The 16,819-nt window shown below is 39.5% G+C and overlaps 1 protein-coding gene across 2 annotated transcripts; it reads left to right on the top strand.

The window, feature by feature from the left end:
* Nucleotides 1-392: 392 nt before the first annotated feature.
* Nucleotides 393-10,990, top strand: ythdf2 (YTH N6-methyladenosine RNA binding protein F2). 2 transcript variants are annotated; one of them, XM_055053181.1, is made up of 6 exons: nucleotides 393-474; nucleotides 2,784-2,808; nucleotides 4,689-4,768; nucleotides 5,652-7,346; nucleotides 8,840-8,905; nucleotides 9,194-10,990. In XM_055053181.1, the coding sequence occupies exons 4-6, from the start codon at nucleotides 5,670-5,672 to the stop codon at nucleotides 9,215-9,217; spliced, it is 1,767 nt and encodes a 588-aa protein (XP_054909156.1). In that variant the 5' UTR covers nucleotides 393-474; nucleotides 2,784-2,808; nucleotides 4,689-4,768; nucleotides 5,652-5,669; the 3' UTR covers nucleotides 9,218-10,990. The 2 variants fall into 2 exon arrangements, with proteins under 2 accessions (XP_054909156.1, XP_054909155.1); XM_055053180.1 differs by lacking the exon at nucleotides 393-474 and adding an exon at nucleotides 2,360-2,557.
* Nucleotides 10,991-16,819: the final 5,829 nt, after the last annotated feature.

Genomic DNA, 16,819 nt, shown 5'->3' with positions numbered 1-16,819 from the left:
TTTTTGTGATGGAGTAGTAACCTGTTCTCCTTCAACGCCAAAAGAAAGCATGGTTTTCTTGGTGTCCTCCATGCCCCCATTTCCCTCCGCATATGGTCAGAACCTGTGCAGCGACATATTTTTTCACTTAGTCGTGAGTCAAAAAAAAATAAAACTAAAACAAACAGAGCTCATTTTGATTCATCAATAATAAGAAGCACAAATTGAAACTCATTTTAACTTTGTTTTTACTTAGAAAAGTGTCTCTGGGTCCATCTAGCGGCAGAGGAATGCCATTACAGCAAAGGCTCTCGAATCATCATTACCAGTTAGGTTATTAATCTACTTTACTGTAAGCAAGATTCATCATTTAGATAGATCCGAAGTCCCTTAAAGTGTTAAAGTCACTTAAAAAGCCTTCAAAACTTTCTGGTTCTGGTGATCTTGAGATTCAGCGGAGATAATCACTCAATATGTACCTTCTCTGTTGAAACTGTGAGTAACAAATAAGTACAAAATGTTTTTATTGTTTATACTCAATAACGTTTTATGTAATATTTCACTCCCAAAAACATATGAAATCTGGAGGAGGGCGTGTGCTCTTATTTTTACAAAATAACAGATAATAAATAATTTTTAAATGTTTTTTTTTTACCTTACGAAAACTTTTTACTGAAAAGCATGTGTTGTCTTGTAAAAGTATTCATAGCCTTGTCTGTACATTTAATTTCAATTCTTAAATATCTATATTTAAATTATTTTTACAGTGAACAAAGTGGAACCGAATGAAAATTGTTTGTGCAATGTTTCTGCATTAGGACTCTTTGCCATAGCAACTGACATACATTTAAACACCCCTAAAACAAACACTGACATATTTCCCACACAAAAGCCAGAACATTCAGTCTGTTGCAGTAGTATGGTTTTAGGCTTAATGTTTATTTTTGCGATTATTAATAAGTGGTTGCTGTGGTAAGAGGAGAAAACTATGACTTTAACGCTGCACTTTACTGTACGGCTAGCTCGCTGTTACTGGCTCTTACTCTGCAGTTGTGGAGTCACAATGTCTGGGATCATGAGCGCCCCCTGCCACGAGGCAAGAGAACTGCCTGCTTCGCCTCCTGTCTGTTCTATGCCGTTTCTGGTCGCTCTTCAGCTCACCAAACACGTTACACACACAGTTGGTGACAAAAACAAAAAACACTGTACATAATATGAGCTAAATTATAAAAAATCAGTTCATATATTAAATGTTTTTCAGCCATGTTATTGAGGAGAAACAGGCTCCCATAGAAGGGCAGCCAGTGCAATTAAGCCCAGCCTCACCAGCTGCGCTTCCGAGCATTTGAATAGGAAATTGCAAAAAATTTTAAGAAAAAATTATCAAAATTGGTTAAGCTAAATAAAAAAATAAATACTTTACAGTGTAAACCACAGGGTGAAAATAGCAAATTATTTTATCATATTTTTCTCTGCCTCACCTGTCTCCATGACGTCACTGCTCAAAAGGACTCACAGCTGTAATTGCGCCATAATATGATTCTACCAAGTACCAGGAGGGCTGAATACAAATGCAGGTCACACTTTCAGATTTTTATTTGCATAAAATTTAAAATTACTTATGATTTTTCTTCTAATTTGTAACTACGCACTACTTTCTCTTTGTCAGTCACCTCGAATCCTGATAAAATGCACTTTAGGTTGGTGTAGCAATGTGACAAAATTAGAAAATATAAATGCTTTGCAAATTCCTATACATGTTTAAAGTGTCTTGGATAAGTATTTAAATGAAAAGTTTTATTTTCATTTATACTTGTCATTTCAATATTTAAAATATTAGAAGTTACACAAAACTATATGTTTTGTATATCTGATTACATCATAATCGGGTAAAATCCTACTCAGTACTTAGGTTGAAAGTAGCCTTTATATGGAATATATATATATATATATATATATATATATATATATATATATATAAACTCTTGAGTAATTCCTTAGGTGGCTACTTTTCATTTTCATATTAGTAACACTATGTTGAAGTTACAGAGAACAATTAGAGCCACGAAGAAAAAAGGAATTCTGGTTTTAATTTTAGAATTCTAATTTTTTCTCTAAAAATTCCCGAAGTGAGAATTGTGAAATTAACTTGACTTTAATCTTAAGGTTCTGACTTTTTTCTAAACAGAAAAAAAGAAGATAAAAGAATACAAGCAGAAAGACCCTAATTTGTTTGAGGTATTGCTTCTCCCTCTTGAGTACAAATTAGGGTATTCTACCCTTCTTTAATGGACCATTCGTATATTGTTCCTCCCAGTCACTAGGGGGCGCGTGTTCGCAGTGAATAAATGTCATTCTGAGTTGACGAGGGCCGCCCAGCCATGTTGAGGAGTCTGTCAAGCAAACTGCAGCCCGCCATTGTGTAGAAACCAGGCTCTGTAGAAAGATAAGAGTGCTTGCCTGAAACTCCTTCATAGCCGGACAAATTGTACACCCCGCCGCTGTTAATTAGGAGAGAGTACAGTTACACAGGCCTTGGGGGGGGAAAGACATGTCAGCCAGCAGCCTTCTTGAACAGGTAAAAAGAGGTATTTTCTGAACGTTTGCGAGGGCCAAATTTGTCAGCATCGCGACGGCTAGCGCAGGTAGCTTAGCTTCGAGACAGCGGCTGTGGCTCAGTAGTGCAGTAGGCCTGACCACCTGCAAAACAAACTGACTGGTGAAAATACATCTCTTTATCTATTTTTTCCCCTTCCTCTCTTCTCATAAATCAAACCTTCATGAATCACCTGGACCCAATCCAGAGACCGAAAGGCCAAGCTAATAAAGGTAAGAGCTACTCACTGACTGGGGTTGTGAATACGGATCTCCTTACGTGCGGTACGCTCTGAAAATCCTGCGTTCGTGAGTGCTGTTAGCTTGTTGCTGGTAAAAGGCCCTTGTATCTCTATCACAAACTAGTTTTACGTATATTTTAGGTTTATATATAAAATACGCAACGTTGGTTTAAGTAAACCCAGTTCTGGAGCGTTTTCAGTTCAAGTTTTAAAAGGCTCCCTACAGGTAGCGTTGACTTGCTAATGTTAATAGCAAAATGATTCACGTCGGCATCGTTTTCCTGGTTAGACTGGACGCTTTTCTGACCAAAGAACTGAACAAAGACAATGTTTAACCACTCAGTCTGATTGTACAGCATACACTAAATGGTATTTTAGCTGTGTTTAATCTGCATTCAATTCTCTATGGCCAATGTTAGCAGAGACCGTCAAGTTGAAAGGACTTGTCGCTTGGTAGCGTGCTAATGTTAGCATTTTGCTAAGTTAACCCGAAACGACGTCTGTACACATGCTTTACCACCACTTTACCGCTAACGCTACAAGTCTACATTTAAATTAATTTTTCTGTAAGTTCACTTAGGTTTATCAATCTTTACTGTGATACGTAGTGTTTAGCGGGGTCCCAGAAGATACGTAGTGTTTAGCGGGGTCCCAGAAGAAATTTCAGTAAAAATTTGCTGTCAACATTTTCAAAAGAGTTGAATGTCAAAAGGATTTCATTTAAAACCAACTTCAAATGGCACAGACGTATATAAAGGTTTAAAGTGTTTAAATTCAAAATTCTCAAGCAATTGTGTCCCCCCAAAATGACAGGTTGCAACCCAAAATGTAAAAAAAAAATCATCACAAAATGTGTTTAATTTTTATTTTTTATATAGTTATTTAATAAGTTTTATGCATTCCATCAGTTTAAAGACAATTAATTATTGAGGCTTTAATTTATTGGACAATGAAATTAGAAATGATTTTTAAAAATCAACTTTTAATTGATGTGCTGTATTTGAGATTGTTTATGAAAAATTGTCAAGCATCAGTCAAATAAAATGTTCAAAAGTCCTGGATGTCATTATTAAATGGTAATATAGACATTTTGAACAGAAAGTTTACTTTCAAAGTCACAATAGACTTGTGTCTATTATTACTGCACATTTATCAGTAGCAATCAGTAGCAGGATTCTGCTACTGATTTTAAGTTTTGCTTTAGATCAACTTTACATCGTAGTTTTGATGAAACATTGTGATTATAAAACATTGCTTGGATGGTTGCAATATTTGGTTGGATACTGCATATTAAATGTCATTCATTCACACTGTGTGTAATGATTTCCAGCACTAGCATTGAAACTATATTTTTCTGCTAATCTCAGCACCATTAGACACTGTTTTTTCCCTGCTGGTTGGAAATCAGATGCCAGATGAGTTGGATTTTGTTTTACTAGTACTTAAAAACTTTAGCGTTTTAAAAAAAAATAGCCTACCCACAAACAAATTTGGCAGACTTTTTCTGAATCAAGTCTTCCATTATCTCCCTATCTAATCACTTATGCAATTGCAAATCCTGTGACCCTTACAGAACTATCAGCCCAGATTCAGCCAGCAGTTAATAACTGACATTTCTTGTGTCTTAGGTTTCACTTTATTGTCGTCTTACTCACATTTCTGGCTTTCATGGGTTTTTACATCATTTTGATTTTTTTTTAACTGTAACAAAGCCTGCCTCTTCAGTACATCAAAACATCTTTTAACTTTTAACTTGCTCAGGCTGCTCCCTCATCATCTGATTAGTATAATCTTGGTAATCACGATGATATAAATTGAAACTAACGTTTCTATATCAAATTCACAAACTTGTTTGTATTTTTTTCTGTTCAGTGCAAAACGGAGCTGTGACCCAAAAGGATACTTTGAATGACGATGAGTTTGAGCCTTACCTGAATACTCAGGCCAGACAGGTGAGTACTTGACCGATGTTGGAGAAGTTAATGAATCATGCTGACCACCATGACCACATTTTCCTCATGCATTATTAAAAAACTTATCTTTATTCTTTTTTGACAATGGTGGAAGTGGCATTTGCAAATTTAAAAAAATCGCAAAAACTACCTACCTACTTGCCTACAATGGGTTCAATTTTATAAAAATAATTTTGCATGTAATAAAAATTGAAACTTGACTTAAAACTTGTTTCCAATTGAATTCTGTTATCTGGGGCAACACTGATTCATTTTCATTCATTAAAAAAAAAGTCATCCTATGCCTTTTAACCTGTAGAGTGTCATTTAATTTGCTTTTCTAACAGGACACTGAAGGATTTTATATCTGAAAACTTTTAACCAAAATCTTGGAGAGAGGTTGCAAAGGTTTGTTTGCAACCTCTCTACTGGGAATTTACAAAATATGTGAGAGATGCTGAAGGCCTATTGGTGCTTAAATATTTGAGGAGATTGTGTTTTCATTATAATCCTGTTTTGTTTCCCTTTTGGTAATGCTTTTAGACTAGACTGGTATTCTGGGACCAGAAGTCTTATCCAGTGTTATTTTTTAGGGGTTTGATTTTTTTTTGGTGTAAAAATTGTATCCATCCTTCAATCTGTTGTTGGCATAATCTGCTACAGTTTATCCATCCTCAGAGTTTTCTTTTTATATTTACAGAGTCCAGTCAGTGTGGAAGTATCTCCAAATGACTTCATTGTGAAATTTTGTATTTATACTGCAAAAATTAGCTGAAAATTGCTAGATTTTGGAAAAATTTTGAATTTTGACATGATAAATGTGCAGTAATAATATTGAGTTTTATTTGAAGCACTATTAATACTTTGTCTGTTTCTGTTATAGAGCAATGCCTATACGGCCATGTCGGACTCGTACATGCCCAGCTACTACAGTCCTTCCATTGGCTTTTCCTACTCCCTGAATGAGGCAGCGTGGTCCACTGGTGGGGACCCTCCTATGCCTTACCTGGCCTCCTATGGACAGCTGAGCAATGGCGAACCCCACTACCTCCCAGATGCAATGTTCGGCCAGCCTGGTCCCCTGGGGAGCAACCCGTTCCTGGGCCAGCACGGCTTCAACTTTTTTCCCAGCGGCATCGACTTCTCTGCATGGGGCAACAGCAGCTCTCAGGGTCAGTCGGGGACTCCGCAGAGCTCTGGCTACAGCAGCAGCTATGCCTATGCCCCCAGCTCGCTTGGAGGTGCCATGATTGATGGACAGTCTCCATTTGCACCTGCTGCCAACGAACCCCTCAACAAGGCACCTGGCATGAACAGCCTGGACCAGGGCATGGCGGGTCTTAAAATCGGTGGTGCTGCCCCTGGTGGAAATGGAGAAATGGCTCCGAAGGTGGTTGGTTCTGGGCTGCCTGGTGGAGGGCCCTTGGGCCCTGTATCTTCTGTTGGACCTCCCAGCATGCCTCCTGTCTCCATTGCCCCAGCCAAGCCGGCCTCTTGGGCCGACATCGCCAGCAAACCCGCCAAGCTTCAGCCCAAGATTAAAACCAAGGGTGGCATGGCAGGTGCCAATTTGCCTCCTCCGCCCATTAAACACAACATGGACATTGGCACTTGGGACAACAAGGGCAACATGCCCAAAGCTGCCACCCCTCAGCAGGTGCCCTCTATTCCCACCAATGGGCAGCTGCCTAATCAGGCTTCTCCGCAGCCTGGAGCCACAGCTGCAGGGAACCCACAAATGCCTCTGAGCAATGGACAGCTGGTTCCTCCTGTCTCCCAGCTGGGGCAGCATCATCTTCCACCTACTGGACAGCCAGGTATGGCTCAGATACCCCAGCCCCTCTCCCAGGGTCCACCGCCGCCAAACCACCAACAGCAGCAGCCTTCTCAACCAACTCGCTGGGTCCCTCCGCGTAACCGGGCTAATGGGTTTGGAGACGCCGGTGGAAGCGGGTCAGGCCAGTCGCCTCCCTCCTCTTCCAGCGTTGGTGTGGTTCCTGGAGTCCCGTCCGAGCCTCACCCCGTTTTGGAAAAGCTGCGCATGGTTAACAACTACAATCCCAAGGACTTCGACTGGAACCTCAAGCAGGGCCGCGTGTTCATCATCAAGAGCTACTCCGAGGACGACATCCACCGCTCCATCAAGTACAACATTTGGTGCAGTACGGAGCACGGCAACAAACGGCTCGACGCCGCTTATCGCTCGTTGGCGGGTAAAGGGCCGCTTTATCTTCTGTTCAGCGTCAACGGTAGCGGGCACTTCTGCGGTGTAGCAGAGATGCGCTCACCGGTGGACTACAACACGTCTGCTGGCGTGTGGTCGCAGGACAAGTGGAAGGGCCGCTTCGACGTGCGCTGGATCTTTGTTAAAGACGTTCCCAACAGTCAGCTGAGGCACATTCGGCTAGAGAACAACGAAAACAAACCAGTGACCAACTCTCGGGACACACAGGAGGTACCGCTAGACAAGGCCAGGCAGGTGTTAAAGATCATCGCTGGATATAAACACACCACTTCCATCTTCGATGACTTCTCTCACTATGAGAAGCGTCAGGAGGAGGAAGAGTGTGTGAAAAAGGTAAAACACATTCCTAACATGATTGAAACGTGTAATAAAACATTTGTTCAACTCTGAATGTCTTTAAATATTGCATTTTTCTGTCAAATTATACAGAATGAAAAGTTTGTTACGAGTTTGATTTTTCTTCTACGTTTAACTATGACTTGCTTATCCCTTCTGTTATCACTAGAGCTGCACAATATTAAAAAAAAAACTTGTAGGTAAATGTAATGATTCTAGTATCACAAGAAATCCACTTTTCATTTTACTCATGACCTCTGACCTATGGCAGATCATCATAATCTGTCAATTGTGGAAATCTGCTACAGTAAATCTTGTATTTATCCTTATTGGCATTCAAAGTGTATATTGACGACACTTGATGTATATTAGCCTTCAGCTACTGCTTTTCAGTGTTAATATGCAAACACATGACAATATAGCAAAGTATTATGCAGTTCTTAAATATTTTAGTCATAAGTCAAATTATAAACTGGAAATACTTTGTGTAAATGACTTTGCATGGTTTATTTTTCAGCTTAGCTGCCATATTGGTGGTGGTTTTATATGCAGGAAATACAGATGGACAAAATATCATCGCAACATGAGTGTGTGCAATATGTTACAAAGGACTGTTTGGAGAGCAATAATTGTTGGTTAATAAGTGATATGAACTTGCATTTTACATGCTAATGTAATATTTAGTTGGAGTCTCATGGCAGCAGATGCTCACGCTGGACACAAATAACCTTGGCTAAAATGCTAAAGACCACAGAGTGATGGAATAAGAAAATAGGCATGATGCATCGCACCCATCTCTAGATATTTTAATTTACCAATGTGCAGTAGGTACTTGCCATAACTGACAATATGGCGTGTGTATTTAATATTTGTACACATCTTCAGGTATAGTCCAGAAGCTTAACTCCCTAATTTTTGTTTTAACCTTAACTTTTGGCTTTACAATGAACTGGATTAAACCATGAAACAGTGAAATACTATCTTTATTTTACCATTGTTGCACTTTAATCTTTACATAGTGGATTTAAAGCATGATAAATAAAAGTATCAAGCAGCAGATTTTGGATTATTTCACAGTTTGGGGTATCTGATAAAATCTAATATTTATTCCTTTCTTCCATGTGTTTGCACACAGAACAATTTTACAGTTAAAATGTACATGAATGACTTTTGGAAACATACTTTTATAGTCCAAAATGCATCTTTTTTTTTCCCCCTTCGCTGTGTAGTTTTACATTTCTTGAATGTCATTTTGAACATTTAAATAAGTGCTTAGAAATAGTTTTATTTTCATAAATTTCTGGAAATATTAACTTCTCATTGTATTGGATTACTGCTCTAATTGTACTCCATATCTCTGGAGAACAACCAATATTATTTCTACAGTATCAAAGTTTTTTTTAATCTAAAATGTTTGGGTATAACTGAAGTCTATAGAAGGAAACCACATTTTTTATGTTGTGCTCAGTTTTCTGTGCTGTGTTTGACAGGTGGAGGTCCAAGGCACTGAGCCATATCCCAGCAACCCAAGCAACAGGAGTCATTACAGGCTTCAGGTAACTTTGCTTGAGCTCAGGAGTAATTTGATGCACATGTATTGTTGTTTTATGCCCTGATACGTTGACTTTTTAATAAAAATGTGTTTGCTTTTAAATTCTACCTACATCGACGGTTATTTGATACGCCACTCTTCACAGTATACAGTCTATATCTGCTTGTTTACATGCACCACATGTCCCCTTCTGTTATAATCCATTGGAAATGGAAGGACAAAACAGTTTTGTTGTACTTTATTTTATAATTATTGCTGTTTAATTATTTTTCTTGCTTTGTTTATTTTTCAGGAGCGCCAAGGAAGAGTCAAGTAACAGTTGGTGCTTTGGTCAAAGGACTGCAATGCCCCTTCCTAAAACCCTGTCTGCTCCAGTACATTATTACATTCAGATCTCTAAGAAATTCTAATAGGGGTGAAGATTTAACAAAGGACAAAAGGAAAAAAAAACTAAATGAAGACTTTGATTTCTTTTGACTTTAAAGACTTACTTCGAACTTGTAGTAAAAAGGAAACGATTATTCATAGGACTACAACTAAATGCATAGCATCCTTAGCTGAAATCTTTTCTTTCTTTTTTTTTTGCCCTACCCCATTCCACTACATACGCTTTTTCCTTGTGTATGCTGCTTTTTCCTTCTTTCTTCCTTTTTTTTTGTGTAAATGCAAGGATCTGCATCCGTTTTTTTTTTTTTTTTTTTTTTTTTTTTTTATGGTCCAAGACTTGAGTCTGTAATTCTCACACAAACCTTAATGATCAAAAATCCATACAGAAAACAAATAGAAAAAATTTAGCGCCCCGCTCTGCCCCCCAAAAAAAGAAGAAGAAAAAAAAAAGAAGTGGAAAGATTTTCATCTTTAAAAGCAACCCTGTCTGCAAATGATGCTCAGATCGTCAACCAAGAAACCCAGAGCAACTTCTCCCACAGTGGATTCCTCACCGACGGCTGGTGCCAACTATTCTCACTTTAGTTTCTGTTTGTACATGCTTGTCATGTTTTTGTTTAGGAGGACTACAGATGTTCGGTTGAAACAAAAAAAAAAAAGAAAAGCCCTTTGTGTTTTCACATGTTGTCGGAGTGTGTAGGGGAGGTGGGCTGAGGAGGATCAAGGCAGGAAAACAAAGGAATGGGGTTAAATGTTTAAATTAAGAGAACATGTTAAGTTGATGAGCTTTTGCTCACTGTATAATTTTATGGGGAAAAAATGGGGCCGTCTGTTAACAGTCTTCATTAGACTTTATTTACGCCTTTTTTTCTTTCTCTTGAAGAAGTTGAGTCATTGTTGCTATGGGCTGCTTTTTTTTCTTCCGTTTTCTTATGACTGATGCGAGTGGCCTTGCCTCCACTCTTTCTATTAATCAGTTCAAAAGTAATAAATGTGGTATATTCAGCAGAGTTGTGTGCATTCCTTATGTTTGACTTGAAAGTGGCTTCTTTATTCAGCTTGTTTTATACATGGTATTAATGTTTTTTTTTTCTGCTCAATTATAATCAGCCTGCAAAAGATGGAGGCTCTATAACTGCTTTGCCTTTCCTACTGCTCCACTTTTCTGTCACCTTGTCCTCCACACTCCCTGATTCTTATTTCTGCTCAGTCAGACATTCATAATAAATCATTAATTCCAGCCATGCATTGCTTGGTGTCATTGTCAGTTTAGAAAAAAAAAGGAAACCTTGAGAACTACTGGCTTTTATTTGTGGCATAATAAAGATGCTCCACAAAGTTATGTTGGGTTTTGCTTCTCATTAGGTAATTGTATTTGCACTTATTCTCCTTTAAAGCAGTAAAGTTTAAACTGGTTTAATTCCACCTTTGCATTGGTGCATGTCGGTTATTGGACTAAGTGTATCAAACCAGGAATGCAGTTCTTGCAGACGTACCTTTGTGTTCTTTAGGCGTTCAAGTCAAACATCTGCTGTGAATTTGTCCGGGTTTAACTTTTCATAATTGTTAGGAATAATGCATCTCCTACATGCATAAGGCAAATTGAAAATACATCCTAGAACTACGTTTTTCGGATCGTTTCGGTTATTTTTTGGCATGAAATGTGGTGACTCAGCTTGATTAAAAAACTTACATACACTCACTCATTGGTGGAAAATGACATTTTGTAAAATAAGACGCAAACAAGATGCTGTTCTTATAAATATGTGATTAATCCACATTCCGCCATTTTCTCTCGAAAATTGTTCCTGTAATAGTCGAAGAAGACGCAAGAGGGCGCCACAGGCTCGTTTACCCTGCCAAGTTCTCCAGCCGCCTTCAGTTCATCTCTTCCTGGACACGAGGCCTCGAGTTATGAGGTAAGCGACGCTGTGTAAAGTCTACTGGTGTCATCTGATCAAAAATTGAGAAAAGCTTTATAATCTGAAAGAAACAAACTGAATTAGGCTTTTTGAGAATATTTGGTCTCAATATTTGGGTTTTTAGGCCCCTCCAAACCAATGGCAGGAGCTCAATGTTTCAGCAATTATGCAATTTATTTGGAAATGTGCTCCATATTGGTGAACCATAAAATGAAATTCTGCTTCCCCTTGTTTGGTTCTGATTCTGGGAATGCAGAGTTGACTTGAACCTGAAGACCTGATTGGTCTGGAAGCTTGATGGGAAAAACAACAGCTCTAAAGTATTCTGGTGCTAAGCCATCCAGTGATTTATCAACTGACAAAAGTATTTTAAAACATATTTTCCACCAGCTTTTGGGCCTGAGCAGTCGTTTTTAGCTGCAGTAGCTAACTACATTGTTTGTGCTGAACTGCAGCAAGTTCTGGCACATCCATGCATTGACTTGTTTCATGCCTCTCTTCACTGCTTGAATGAATTTAGCCACCTGGTGACATTATGATAAAGAGCTATGACTCACCTGCATGGTAGCTAATCTCATAATTACTTAATATAACGTGAGCTAGCGGAAGCATGTATGCTAAATAGGAGGCGCCTGAGGATGGAACCCTGAGGTACCCCGGATGTGACTTCTGTCAATTCTGATGATTGAATGAGATCAGAGGCAATGACAGGAGAGTTGTTATTCTGTAGGAGGAAAAACTGAATCTGTTTTAGTCGAGTTATTCATAAACTGACAAAAAAGTATAAATTGTTTATAAATAACCAATGTTTTTTAGTTCACTTGTACACTTGGCATGCCGCGTTAAAGTTGGGGAAAAAATTGTTTTTATGGTTGTAGAATTTTTTTTACGCTACAAAAATGTGACCTTTTTAACAAGGTTGTGCACATTCTGACATTCGCTGTATGTTGTTTCACACTGATGGCTTTAGGCTTAATTTGCCTTTACATCTGGATGATTCGGTGTAGAAGACGCTGTAGGGATGAGCCGATCAGGTTTTTTCTGCCGATTCTGATATTGATCATCAAGGAGGCTGATCTCTGCTGATCACTGCCGATTGCCTGGAATGATTGTTGATTTTTTTGCTTAATTTTTTTGGCTCATTTGTTTTGCTTTCTGACAGTGATACTCTTCCAGGTAAGCATTGGTCGCTGTGCGCTGCTTTACCTGCTGTCTGGCTGCTACGGATGTCCTTTTTTTGTGCATTGAGCCTCAATATAGCCAAACTTCAGCAAGTGCTTGTTTTTTAAATGCCGTATTATATTCGTTGTGTTGGTGCATTTTGACTCGCTTCACCCGTGAGGTAATTTTTCGCCACAACACACAAACGTCTACATTCACTCTCAGTTATATAAAACGTTCTTATCACATTTATCGTAGGGATGGGAAATATCGACTTAAAATTTTACTTCAGTATTTTGTAGTACCGCTGTGATAATGATGAGCATTACATGCAGAAGTGTGACTGCACACAATATCACATTTTCAAATTAATGATATTAATCTACACTCTCATTAAATAAACAGTGAAGACAGTATTAAAAATAACAATCCCTCTATAGGGACAGTTTTGGGGGTTTTAACATCATTAATAATAATTTATTGCAAGAACAATAAATCAAAATTCTTATAATGGCATGCATGATAAATAATAAACAATACAGTAAATGCCCACCCCAAATTTTTTATTATCACAACAGTACAGCAAAATATCATGATGAAACTTTCAGTCCATGTCGCCCAGTGCTCGGGATAACCCTCGGAAATCAGATTCACCCTTATTAAAGGCAAGTTTATCGTGAATGGACGGCATCTAACAAAGTGACAACAGCCGATAAAAGAGCCACGGCTGGTGAGCGTTGAGTGTGTCGGGAGGGAGCTCCATGGCACGTGTCGTCTGTGTGTTGTGGTAGGGGGGGAGGGTGTGTGTGCGAGGCAAACGTGCCGCCCTCAAGGGGTTCTCCTGTGACCCTTATCTGCGTGTCTCTGGGGATGCCTTTCAGCCCCTCCTGGGATGCAAATGAGCAGCCATAAAGCAGGGGCGCATGGAGATGCCCCATACGGAGAAGGCGGCGGGGAAGAAAGAGAAAGTGGTGCTGGAGGTGGAGGAGGAAGAGCAGGAGGAGGAGGAGGAGGGTCAGCTCTGGAACATCCCACTGAGTGCATATTATGCTGAGAGCATGCCGGAGATGAAGCAGCAAACTAACAGACATGATGGGAGAGTTTGTGATGGTGTTTGAGATGGCATCCTCAACCTACGTTTTCTATCTTTAAATGAATTAAATCCATAAAAATAAAATAAAATCAGAATTATCATGCACCTATGAGTGAAGATATAATTATGTATATATATTTTAAATCCTGACGAGATCGATCCAAAGAAAACATTTTCAACTCATGAGATCCCTTTGCGAGCGACGTATTACACGGTTTGGGTTCATTTTGCACTGCAAGGTCATGGTTCTGCTTTATTTTCCCCTCATTATCATAAGGCATCCATCTCTTTCTTCCATTAGTGACGCTTCGCCATGTCGCCAACCCGACCTCTATTTACGTGACTAAATTAGATTGCCTCTCTCTTCTGCATTTTACTGGAAAAAAATTATCTCCAAATCAAAATGAGAAAATTAATCCTCTAAATATCATAATGTAGTTTGCATTAAAGGATAGATCGCAAAATCTTTTTCTGAGAATATTATTATATCAATGCATTTTATTGTTAGTTGAAAGTTTCAGAATCGTCTATTTTACGCTATTTATGTTTATTTTATTTTAATATTTGTTGAACATGGAGGCCTCGTGGCATATTCTTACCTCTTTTTACTTGCATATATGTAAGAAAAAAAAAAGATGTCATGTTGGGAGATCATTTTTCTCGGAGGTGGGGGAAGGGCCGTCTGTATATGGTCACCTGCTCTCCAGCACCAGGGGTTCTGCAGTGTTTGATGTGTTCGGCATCCCCCTCCGCATGTCTCCTAATTGTATTGAGCATTGTGACAATGCATAATGTGCAGACAGGCAGAGGGACCTGAAAACAGTTGATGACCTCTGTCTCAACATATGTGGAACGCTCACCCCCTGCACACTTTTATTGTGAGGAGATAAATGCATGTGAATAGAAATGCGTAGATATAGACCTGCTATATAGCTGGCTTTTTTTTTTTTTTTTAAAACAAGGCACGGCTTTTGCTTGTAAATAAATTTGTTAGTGAAGTTTTTAGCTGCTGTTGTGTGTGATCTGAAAAAATTATATATGTCAACTTATTTAAAATAAGGAATTTTTACCTAAAAACTAAAAAAAAAAATTCTTATTTTTGTACCATCTGCATATTCTGCCGCCATCATCTAGGATGTAGGTCAGCTCACATCTTTGTTGCCTGCAGCGATTTGCAGCTTGAATCATTTGATATAGGGCTGTGATTTTCTTTTATCTAATGCAATAATTTATGCTCATTATCAAAAATTACTTGAGGCTTTGTTATTTTGGATTTTCTTTGTACTTTAACAAGAAATACTACAGATAGAAATTCAGTCCATAAAATGATGACTTTATTGAATTGTTTCAAAGAAGGGAAAAACACAAGTGTGATGCTGAAAGTCAAAAATCCAAATGGATCATTTCAGATGCAGGTAAGCATGTTGCAGCTGAAATCAAAGCTAAAGTTATAAACCAACATGCAGGAGGATGACTTAAGTTTTTTTTACAAGACAAATATACAGCAGGAGTTTGATTTATTGCTTTCCATAAGTTGGCAGTATTATTATTATTTTTTGCCTCACAAGGAAGTGTATTCTCACAAGACAATACACAGACCTTTGAAGTGTCCCACTGTCACCACATGGCAAATCCCCCCAGTGTGATCCCTATGTCCACTTGGCTGCAGGAGTGACACTGCAATGCTTCCTATGGCTCTGTTTGCTGGGACAATATGGGAACCAGTATGTTAACCCACCAGTGCCCAGTGGTTGAGGGTTTGTGTCCTAAAATATACATTTGCTCCTCTTCGATCTGTGCGTGCAGTCTCTGGCGTGTGTGGTTAATCTGGATTGTGAAGCGCGTTAATCTGTGCAGCCCTGTCCTGTCGCCTACATGCTGCAGGTGAGGGTCGACTGTGGCTTCTCTCTTGGCATTCACCGCGTGCCTTAATTGTATTGAAATTAAATCAAGGTCCACTGTGAACACAAAGAGCTCAAACCCAAACTTCCAAGCATTCGGAGCTAACGCTTCCATGTTCTCCTCTAATCTGTCATGTACCGCACGTTGAACTTCACTCCTTCTTTGGCTGCATTTTTTCTCCTCTTTTCTGTTGCAAAAGTGCAAAAATTTTTTGCCTCTGCTCAGCTGTACTTTCTCATTCCCTTTTCCTCACCTGTGATCTGTCCTCCCTGTAGGCTCAGATGCGGCTCTGCGGGTCTTTCACACGTCAGAGTGCCAGCCATGTTAATCCCACCCAAATGTGCAGTCTGATTTTAAAAGAATAATGTTTTCTGTGCAGATAGTACAGAAAAAGACACAAACACACACTACAAACGGTGGCTCGCACTGAACGGCACACATACATGCACGCATGCAAATGTGGATGTGCAGCAACAAAATTTGAAGGGGGGAGAGTAAAAAAAAAAGTGTTGTCATCAAAGCAAGGGTTCACAGCCTTCAGATGCTGTTTGGGTAAACAGAACAGAGAGATGAGAGCGGCAGAGCGAGCGAGCGAAGCTACCTTTGTTGCACCATAAAGAGAGCAGCTGCCCGGCTACCTGATCGCTACCATTCCTGCAGAACATCTTCCCCCTGAGAGCAAAACAAAGGAAGGACGCTCGTTTTTTCACGAGGACACACCAACAACGCTCCGCAACGTCCTGATGTGAGTAAAGCGCCGGACTCTACGCGTCGCCTGCTCTCTGGAGCTCGGAACGGCTTAACCAGACCAACCCGATCTTCATCCCAGTTGGTAAAACTGTGTCGCTATCTCCCTCTCGCCCTCCCTCCTGCTCTCCATCTCTTTACTGTTCTCTCTCGCTCTGTACACTCTGCGCATGTATCTGTACAGACCAGAAAGCAGGACCTAAATATCAACACACACACGCACAAATTGATTTGCAAGCAGTAAAGTGTGATGGAAAGAGGGAAAAATTTTCAGAATTGAAGCTTTTTATCATACAAATCACTCCAGGAAATCACTTTTTTTAAAAAACTCTTCATCACTGCATTCAGTCTCTTTTTCCGTTTTACCCTACACAATGCTACCAAAAACAGAATCTTTCTTTTCTCTGATCGAATACGTCCTTCCTCTCTAAGGCTGAAGCGAAAAACAGTAGAGAAGATGGAGAGTGTGTCCTCCTTCAGGTCCTCGCTCCCGGTCTTCTTGTTGTTTGTTGCCGCTGTAATTGTTGTGGCTGCGCTGCTCCATCTCCATCCTGTCTGGGTTCTTCTGTGTTGGGAAGACACAAGGGGTGGTGGGATAGCAAACAGGGGGGACTGAAGGGACGGGATGCAGGCAGGTGTCACGCATGCAGTCAAGGGGGAAAGGAGGAGAAGGTAGCAGGAGGAAGAAAAAAAAACACGGACTCAG

Source organism: Poeciliopsis prolifica, unplaced genomic scaffold (assembly GCF_027474105.1).
Source record: "Poeciliopsis prolifica strain line A6 unplaced genomic scaffold, Auburn_PproV2 SCAFFOLD037, whole genome shotgun sequence".
In the NCBI taxonomy this organism is placed as follows: domain Eukaryota; kingdom Metazoa; phylum Chordata; class Actinopteri; order Cyprinodontiformes; family Poeciliidae; genus Poeciliopsis; species Poeciliopsis prolifica.
The sequence above is the reverse complement of the archived record's forward strand: the minus strand, read 5'-3'. Positions and strand labels throughout refer to the sequence as shown.